This window comes from Accipiter gentilis, chromosome 36 (genome assembly GCF_929443795.1).
Source record: "Accipiter gentilis chromosome 36, bAccGen1.1, whole genome shotgun sequence".
Taxonomy (NCBI): domain Eukaryota; kingdom Metazoa; phylum Chordata; class Aves; order Accipitriformes; family Accipitridae; genus Astur; species Astur gentilis.
In genome coordinates, this window is record NC_064915.1 from 2,017,297 (window position 1) to 2,026,304 (window position 9,008).

A 9,008-nucleotide genomic window follows, 5' to 3' on the forward strand; every position below is an offset into this window, starting at 1 on the left:
TGGGGGCGGGGCCCGTCTCTATGGTTCCGCGGCGCCGGTGAGGCCGCTCCCTCCGCCCCGGCGCTCGTCTCTCTGGTGCGGCAGTAGTGATGGCGGTGCTGGGACCCCCCCCCGGTCCCGGGGATCTTCAGCAGTATGGAAGAGGGGCCGAGAACCGGGGGAGCCGCACTGGGGGAGGTGAGGGGGTCCTGGGGAGCACTGGAGAAGCATATTAGGGGGTCCTGGGGGGGGTGTGGGGCCGGGGGGGGGCACGGGGGACCCATGGAGGGACACTGGAAGGGTCCTGGGGGGGCCATGGAGGGGTCCTGGGGGACTCAGGGGGCTTTTGGGGGTCTCCTGGGGGGCTGGGGGGGTCCCGAGGGAGCAAATGGGGCTGGGGGTGGGCACTGGGGGAGCCCACGGGGGCTCCTAGGGTGGTCTTGGGGGACCCCGGGGGGTCACAGGGGGAGCCCTGGGTGACACTGGGGGGGCCCATGGGGCCGGTCTGGGGGACGCTGGGCAGGTGGGGGAGGTGGTGGCCTGCAAATGCCTGGGACCCCTTGGGGGGGGTGGGTTAGGGCCCCCCCCCCCCAGATGCCTGGGACCCCTGGGAAGGGTCAGGGTCCATGGGGTGGAGGTGGGGCCTGGACGCCCGGCGTCCCTGGGGGGGCGGTGGGGTGTGCTGGGGGCAAAGTCGAGGGTGGGGCAGCGCTGGGACGCCGGGGTCCCCCCCCGTATCCCCCCTCCCGGGCCGAAGGTCATTTTGGGGGGGGGGGGGGGAAGGGAGGTGCCGCAGCTTCGAGGGAATGCCGGTGCCTGGGCCCTGCTGGGGGGGGTACTCAGGCATTTGGGACCCCCCCAGGCATGGCTGGAGACCCATGGCCGGGCCCTGGGGCACTTCGTGGCCGGGACGTGGCTGAAGCCGCCGGGACGGGGGACGCTGGAGTGCCGGGAGGCTGCCACGGGTATGGGGGCTCAAGGGTCAAGGGTCAGGGTGGGGTGTCAGGGTCAGGGGTCATGCCTGCCCTTTCTCTCCTTCCCCCCCCCGCACCGCAACCCCCAGGGCGGCTGCTGGCGACGGTGCTGCGGGGCGAGGAGGCCGACCTGGCGGCGGCTGTGGAGGCGGCGGCGGTGGCGGCAGCAAAATGGGGGCGGCTGGGGGGACCCCAGCGGGCCCAGCACCTGCAGCGGTGAGTTGTGGCGACCTTTGATCTCTGACTCCTGCCCGTGATCCTTGGCACCTACCCCGTGGGGTGTCCCACGACCCTTTGTGCCCCCTTGCGACCTTTTATTTCTGCCTGTATCCCCCTTTTCCCCTTGCTGCAGTGTGACCTCATGTGACCCTGCGACCCCCCATGACCCCAGCTTCGTGACCCCACGCGACCTCAGGACCACCACCTGCGACCCCCCGTGACCCCAGGACCACCACCTGCTTCCCATGCCCCCCCCCCCCCCCCCCGTGCCCCCCCTGCGCTCCCCCCATGTCCCTATAACGCCTCCATGAATCCCCTCGGGGCCTCCCGTATCCCTGTGCCCCCCCAACATGTCCCCTCAGGTCCCCCCCGTCCCCTCACCCCCCCGTCCCCCCCTGTCCCCGCAGGCTGGCGGCGGCGTTGGAGCAGGGGGCTGCAGGGTTGGGGGCGGTGGCCGCTCTCTCGGGGGGGCGACCGCTGGCCCAGGCCCTCGGGGCCGACCTGGAACTGGGGCTGCGGCTGCTGCAGGTGCCAGCGGAGTGGGCGCAGATCGGTCCCCCCGGCCTGGGCAGCTGGGACCCCCTCGGTGAGTGTCCCCCGGGACCCCTGGGACCTCGGCGCTCGCCGGGACCCCGCTGAGCCCCCCTCCCGCCGCCGTCCCCAGGCGTGGTGGCCATCCTCATATCGGGTCCCTGCTCCCTGGCGGCGCTGCTCTGGAAGCTGGGATCCCTCCTGGCGATGGGTGAGTGGGGGGGGGGGGGGGGTCCCAGCCTCCGGGGGTGGGACCTGGCATTCGGGGGGAGCCAGGCGTGAGGGTGGGGCGTCCCCAGTGTGTGTGGGGACACCTAGGCATGTGGTGGGGGGACCCAGGCACCTGCGGAGGGGAGCCAGGCATTTGGGGGAGGGGGCAGGGAACCCTGGTGTCCAGGTGGGGGGCCACAAGTGTCAATGGGGGGGTGGGGGAACCCCAGTGTCCAGGTGGGGGGACCTAGGTGTCAAGGGAGGGGGGGGGGGGGACGGACCCAGGTGTTTGGGGGGCACAAGAAACCCCAGTGTCCGGGTGGGGGGACCCAAGTATCTGGGGAAGGGAGCCGGGTGTTTAGGGGGGGTGGGGGGACCCAGGTGTTTGGGGGGCACGGGGAACCGCGGTGTCCAGGTGGGGGAACCCCGGCCCCCGGGGGACCCAGACGTCCCGCGCAGGCAACGCAGCGCTGGTGCTGCCGCCGGCTGAGGCCCCGCTGGTGCCGCTGCTGCTGGCGGAACTGAGCGGGGAGCGGGGGGTGCTGCCCCCCGGGCTGCTCAACGTGGTGACGGGGACCCCCTGCCTGCGCCGCGCCCTCCGTGCCCACCCCCACATCGCTGCCGTCACCTTCCTCGGCGCCCGGCAGGTACGGGGTGGGAGTGGGGGGGGGGGGGCCCTGACCTATAGGGGGATCCCTGCGTCCCTCGTGTCCCCATATGGGAAATTGGGACGTGGGTGGGGGTTCCCCACGTCCCCCTGTGTCCCCCCGCCTGTAGGAGGAGGTGCAGGACATGGCCTGGGGCTCCCCGTGCCGGGGACCACGACTTGGGGGGGCCCCGGGGGGGCCGCATCGTCGTCATCGTCCTCGACTCGGCCGACCTGGACAGCGCGGCTGCTGCCATCGTGGGGAGCGTTGGGACCCCCCCAGCCCTGGTGAGCAGGGGCAGCTTGGGGGGGCGTTGGTGGGTCCCAGAGGGTCCGGGGGGCTCCTGGGGGGGTCTGGGAGCATCCCAGGGGGCTCCCTGACCCCCCCACCTTGCTGTGTCCGCAGTTCCCGTGGGGGGGCTGTGTGGTGCTGGTGCAGGAGGGGGTGGTGGCACCGCTGGAGCGGCGACTCCGGGCCCGACTTGGGGGGCTGCGGGTCGGGGACCCGCTGGACCTCGGCACTGACGTGGGGCCACTGCCCCCCACGGCTGCCCCCCCCAAGGGGGTCGTGCAGGCGGCCCACGAGGAGGGGGCTGAGGTGAGGGGGAACGGGGGGGCCTGGAAAGATGTGGGGGGGGGGACGTGGGGGGGGCTGAGATGAGGGGGGACAAGGGGGGCATTGGGAGTGGGGAGGGTACATAGGAGGACATGGAGGGGCACGGGGCTGGGGGGGGGGGGCCATGGGGCCATCGGGGGGGACGTGGGGGGTCAGGGGGGGCGTGAGGTCTGTTCTGGGGTACCCAAAGGCCGGGGGGTACCCGGACACCGGGGTCCTTCTTCCCCTACAGGTTTTCCAGCCGCCGGTGATGCTGCCCCCGGGGGGTCGGTTCTACCCCCCCACCCTGATCACGGGGGTGGCCCCCACCTCGCGCTGCCTCCGGGAGCTGGTGGGTACTGGGGGGGGGGGGGAGCCCAAAAACAGCTGAGGCGGAGGCAAAAAGAGGAGGGGGTGGCACAGACAGCCGGGGGTGGGGGTTGCAGGGCAGGGGGCTTGTGGGGGTGCAGGCTGGGGGTCTGCTGACGTGTGCGTGTCCCCGCCAGGTGCCGGGGCCGGTGCTGGTGCTGTTGCCCGTTCGTTCCCCGGGGGAGGCCGTCACCGTGGCCTCGGGGCTGCCCCACGTGGCAGCCGGCGCCGTCTGGGCCCAGGACGTGACCCTCGCCCTTGACACAGCTGACAGGTGACCCCGGCCCTTGAACCCTGACTCCGTGACCCCGATCCTCATCCCTCTGACCCCGTGACCCTGATCCTTATCTCTCTGACCCGTGACCCCTGACTCCACAGGTTGCCCCTGGGGCTGGTGTGGCTCAACGCGCTCACCCTGCTGGACCCGAGGGGGGGCTGCGCCGGGGGGGATGGGGACGGCACCGGCCTGGAGGTGGGGGGGGGGGGGGGGGGGGGGCAGAGTGGGTGGGTGGGTGGTGTCCTGGAGGGGTTTGGGGGGGCTCTGGGCTCCCTGGGGGGAGGTCCTGGGGAGTTTGGGGGGGGGCTGGGGGAGCCCTAGAAGGGGTTTGGGGACCCTAGGGTGGGCCTGGGGGCTGCAGGGACCACGGGGGCCCTGTCCCAGCACAGATGGGCTGTGCCCCCCCCCCCCCCCCCCCCCAGGCGCTGCGAGAGTACGGGCGTCCCCCCTGGGAGCCCCCCCTGGGGCTGGGGACCCCCCCCGAGACCCTCCTGGACCCGGAGCTCAGGTAATGCCCACCCTGCCGTGCAGCCCGAGGACCCCCCCCCCTCCCCTCTGTAGCCAAACACTGTGACCCTTGACCTCCGACCCTGCCACCCCCAGCCCAGAGCCAGTCCGGGTGGGGGGGCCCGCAGCGGCCCCCAACTTCGCTGACGTCGCCGCAGCCGTTGAGGCCGCCCGCCGCACCGCACTGGGGTGAGGGATGGGGGACGAGGGGGGGCTGGAGGTGTCAGGTCCCCGGACCCTCCGTGTCCCTGCCGGGGGCGGGGGGCGGGGGGGGGGGTGTCTTAGGTCCCCGGGTCCCTGGCAGGGGGTGTCGGACCCCCGGGGTCCCCAGCGCTCCCTCGGCCCCTCGCAGGTGGTCGCGGCTGCCGGCGTCGGCTCGTGCCCGGGTGCTGCGGGGGGCGGCGGCGGCACTGGGGGGGATCGGGGCCGCGGGACCCCCCCAAAAAGGAGATAACGAGGACGAGGACGGTGCGGGGCGGCTGCGGGGAGCGCTGCTGCGGTGGGCGGCACGTGCGGAGCTGCTGGGTGGAGTCGTGCAGGTGGGTGGGGCCTAGAGGGGTGGGGCTGGGGGGAGGGGAGGAGCCTGAAGGAGGCGGAGCTGGGTGAGAGGGGTGGAGCCTGAGGGTCGCGGGCTGAAAGGGGGCGGGGCCGGGTAGAAGGGGATGGGGTGAAACGTGAGGGGCGGGGCTGAAAGGGGGCGGGGCCGGGTAGAAGGGGATGGGGTGAAACGTGAGGGGCAGGGCTGAAAGGGGGTGGGGCCGGGTAGAAGGGGGGTGGGGCTGAAAGGGGGGCGGGGCGATGTGTCCCGCCCTCAGGGGATGGAGGGGGGCGTGGCGGATACTTGGTGGAGAGCCTTGGGTGGGGGCGTGGCTAATGTGTTCCCGCAGGAGGTGCCCGGGGGGCGGGTCCTGGTAACGCGCAGGCCGCTGGGGGTGGTGGGCGTGGCCTGGAGCGGGCCACGCCCCCTGCCTCGCGCGCTGGAGCTCCTCCCCCCCGCGCTGGCGCTCGGCAACGGCCTCGTGGTGGTGGCGCCCCCCAGCGGCGTCGGCCCCGCACTGCGGCTGCAGCAGGTGGGGGCCCCCACGACCACCCCCCCCCCCCCCCCAGAACCCACCTGCGGTCCTTCTGGGGCTCCCCCCGTGGAAACCCCCGCACCCTCCCAGGGATGCCCCATGGGTCCTCTCTGCCCCCCCCCCCCCCCCCCCCCCGTCCCCCCCAGGACCTCCCTGCTAACTCCCTGGTGATGCTCTGCCCAATAGCCCACCCCCAGACCCCCCCCAAACCGCCCCCTGGACCCCCGAGCCCTCCAGAGACACCCCCCCACCCACCCAAATCCACCCCTGGGACTCCTAAACTCCACCAGGGACCTCCGAATCCTGCCCTGGGGCCCCCAAAATCCCTCTGGGGACCCCAACCGCTACCCAGGAACCCCATAGCCCCCCCTGGGACCCCAAAAATCCCTTGGGGACCCCCCCAAACTCCCCCTGGGACCCTCAACTCCCCACCATTGCTCCTCTCAGCCCCCCCCCGTCCCCCAACTCCCCCCCAACTCCCCCTAGGGCCCTCAACTCCCCCACCATTGCTCCTCTCAGCACCCCCCCCCCCCCACTGACCAGCCCCAGGACCCCCAACCCCCCACGACCATTCCCCCCCACCCCACGTCCCTCTGTCCCCAGGCGCTGGTGGCTGCCGGACTCCCCGGGGGGGCCCTTGCGGTGCTGCCGGGGGGGGCTGGGGGCGACGGGGCGACGCTGGCGCGACACCACCCTGATGGGCTGTGGCTCTGCGGGGGGGCATGGTGAGTAATTGGGGGGGGGGGGGGGGCCATGGGGGGATGGGAATTTGGGTGGGGAAACAGGGTGGTGGGGGGGGTTGTCCTTGTGGTACTGGGGGGTTTCCCAGTCATGGGGGGGGGGGGGAGGTGTTTGGGGGGGGGGATGTCCCTGCTCTGGGTGTCACCCCAGCAGCTCCCCCCTGTCCTGTGTGTGTCCCCCCTCCCCCCAGGACCCCGACTGGGCCTCGGCTTTGAGCGTCACCCGTGTGTGGGTCCCAGGAGGGATCCTGGGGGGTCCGGGACAGGACCCCCCCTCCGAGGCCGAGCGGGAGCTGGAGCTTCGCTGCACCCACCCCCGCTGCCTGTGGGTGCCTGGGGGTGGGCCCTGAGCCCCCAACCTCTGGTGACCCCTGACCTGTGACCCCCCCAGCCTTTGACCCCTGACCTGCGGCTGCGACCCTAATAAACCTTCTCCAGCCTCTGTCGCGTCTCTGCCTATGAAGGGGGCGGACGGGGGGGGGGGGGGGGGTTGTCCGGTGTGTTCCCCCCCCCCCCCCTCCCGCACCGGCAGGGGGCGTCCCGCACCGCCACGTGCCCGGCCGCCCCCCCCCCCCCGCCCCCGTCCCCTCGCGCTCGAGGCAGCCGCGCCCTCGGGTTAGGGGGGCGCCGTGGGAGGGGGGGGGGGGGTCCCGGACACCCGTGTCTCTCGGGGGGAGAGGGGACCGGAACGTCTGGGTCCTTTTGGGCGGGGGGGGGGGGAGGCGACTCCGGACGCCTGGGTTCCCCTCGGGAGGGAGGGGGGGGGGGGTGTGGAGGTGCCCGGGGAAGCCGGGACGCTTGGGGGGTGGGGTGGGGGGGTAGGTGGTTGGGGGGGGGGTCCAGGGCGCCTGGGTGTCCCCGTGTCCCCCCCACCCCCCCCCCACCCCCACCCCGGACGCCTGGGTCCCTGTCGGGCCCGGTGCCGCTTTCGCTTTCGGCGGCTGCTGCGGTGGGGGGGGGGGGGGGTGGGGAATGTTTGGGGGGGGGGGGGGGGGTCCCGGGTCCTCGCTCACCTCTCCCCTCGGCCGGCCCCGCCCCAGCTCGGCCCTGTCATGGACCCGGCCCCCCCCGGCTCCGCTCTGGTAAGTGGGGACCCCCTGCCCCCCCCCCCCCCATGACCCCTCTCGTGGCATTTCCCCCCCCTCCCCCCCCCAGACCCCTCATCCCCCCTCGACCCCGCTTCTCCCCACGGACACCCCCCCCAGCCCCCCCCCAACGCCTTGGACCCCCATGGGACCTCCAATCCCCACTCCGGCGACCCCCCCCCCCCCCCAGGTCCCCCCACCTCCCCGATGCCCCCCCCCCAGGTCCCCTCCTGCTCCTCCTGGCCGTGACCCCCCCGGCATCTGCTGCTCCTTCGACTTCAACCCTGTCAGCAGCACCTTCAGCACCCATGTGGACGCCCTGTGAGACCCCCACCGGATCCTCAAACCCCCTCCGGGACCCCAGGACACCCCCTGGGACCCCCCCCCCCCAATACCCCAAACCCCCCTGACCCATGCAAACGTCCGGTGAGAGACCCTGAATCCCCTCAGAACCCACCCAACTTCCCCAGGAGCCCCCAAACTCCCATGGGACCCCCCCCAGGAGCTGCCCCCCAACCCCCTGAACCCTCTCAACTTCCCAGGGAAAGCCCCATCCCGGGTTGCCCCAAACCCCCTGACACCCCCCTAGATCCTCTGGGACCCCTGCCCAGACCCCCTAGATCTCTTTGGGGACCCCTTAAGACCTGCCCTGATCCTGCAGACCCCCTGGCTGATCCTGGACTACCCCGTGGCGATGCCCAGCAACCTGGAGATGGTGAGTGAGAGCTCCCGGACCCCCCGCCTGTGCCCCCCCCCCCCCCCCCCCCAACTCCGTGCCCACCCTGTGTCACCTCCCCACTCCACTGACCTCAACTGCCCTCCCCTCCCTGACACCCCCCTGACACCCACGGGCCCCCTCAAATTCCTAACTCATGTCTCCCTCAACTCCTGCCCCCCCACCCCCCCCCACCCCGCGCGACCCCCTGGGCCCCCCAGGACAGCCGCTGCTCCGACCTTTGGGGGCTGCACTTTGGGGCGGTGGCATTGGGGCGCATGGCGGGGGTGGCGGGGGGGTCGCTGGCCCCCCGACTCCAAGCGGTCGCTGCCCACATCGCCTTCGTGGCCGAGTGCCACATCCATGTGAGTTGGGGTCCCCAGGAGGGTGGGGGGCACCTCTGGGAGGGGTCCTGAGGGGATAAGGAGGAGCTGGGGAGGCTCTGGGGGTCCTGAGAACAGATTGGGAGGGGCTGGCAGTTGGGGGGGGGGGGGGGGGCTTTGGGGACCCTGCCCCTGTCTGGGGGGCCCTGGCAGGGTCTCTGGGGAGCCATGGTAACTCTGGGGGTCTTGGGGCGGGGGGCTCAGGGGTGGCTCTGGAGACCCTGCAGGGGTCTGGGGGTTCTTGGGGGGGGGGGCTGTCTCTAGGGGGTCCGAGGTAATTCTGGGGCTCTTCGGGGGGGGGGGGAGGGGGGGCTCTGGGCAGGGCTGTGGGCTCTTTGCTGGTGCCAGGGGGCTCTGGGGCATTTCTGGAGCCCCCCGGGGGTGAGGAGGGGCTTGCGGCCCCTGGGCTTCTCAAGGGGCCCTGAGGGGTCCCAGGGGAGTTTGGGGGCTCTTGTGACACCCTCCCCCCCCCCAGGACCCCCAGGGCTGCGTCCGGCTGGAGGTGGTGAATGTGTCACAGCTGCTGGGAGCCCTCGTGCAGCACCTGGGTGGGCTGCAGGGGCGACCCCCCCCACTTCCCCGGCTGTGCCCACCTGCGCTGCCGCCCAGGTACCACCCCGGCACCCCCCGAGAACCCCTGCAGCGCCTTTGGGCTCCCTGACCCCTTACAGACCCTCCCCACGGGGACACCCCAGTGAGGGGGGG

At 73.1% G+C, this 9,008-nt stretch overlaps 1 protein-coding gene across 1 annotated transcript; it reads left to right on the forward strand.

Annotated features, from left to right (window-relative positions):
• Positions 1 to 14: 14 nt before the first annotated feature.
• ALDH16A1 (aldehyde dehydrogenase 16 family member A1) lies at positions 15 to 9,002 on the forward strand. Its single transcript, XM_049792727.1, is given in 23 exon segments — positions 15 to 177; positions 842 to 944; positions 1,043 to 1,169; positions 1,580 to 1,758; positions 1,837 to 1,914; positions 2,373 to 2,560; positions 2,691 to 2,738; positions 2,740 to 2,847; positions 2,966 to 3,157; positions 3,408 to 3,506; positions 3,661 to 3,797; positions 3,902 to 3,995; positions 4,223 to 4,308; positions 4,404 to 4,496; positions 4,660 to 4,846; positions 5,195 to 5,377; positions 5,984 to 6,105; positions 7,125 to 7,202; positions 7,497 to 7,526; positions 7,866 to 7,920; positions 8,142 to 8,285; positions 8,779 to 8,868; positions 8,870 to 9,002. Coding segments are annotated over 23 exon segments (2,595 nt in total). The 5' UTR covers positions 15 to 135; the 3' UTR covers position 9,002.
• Positions 9,003 to 9,008: the final 6 nt, after the last annotated feature.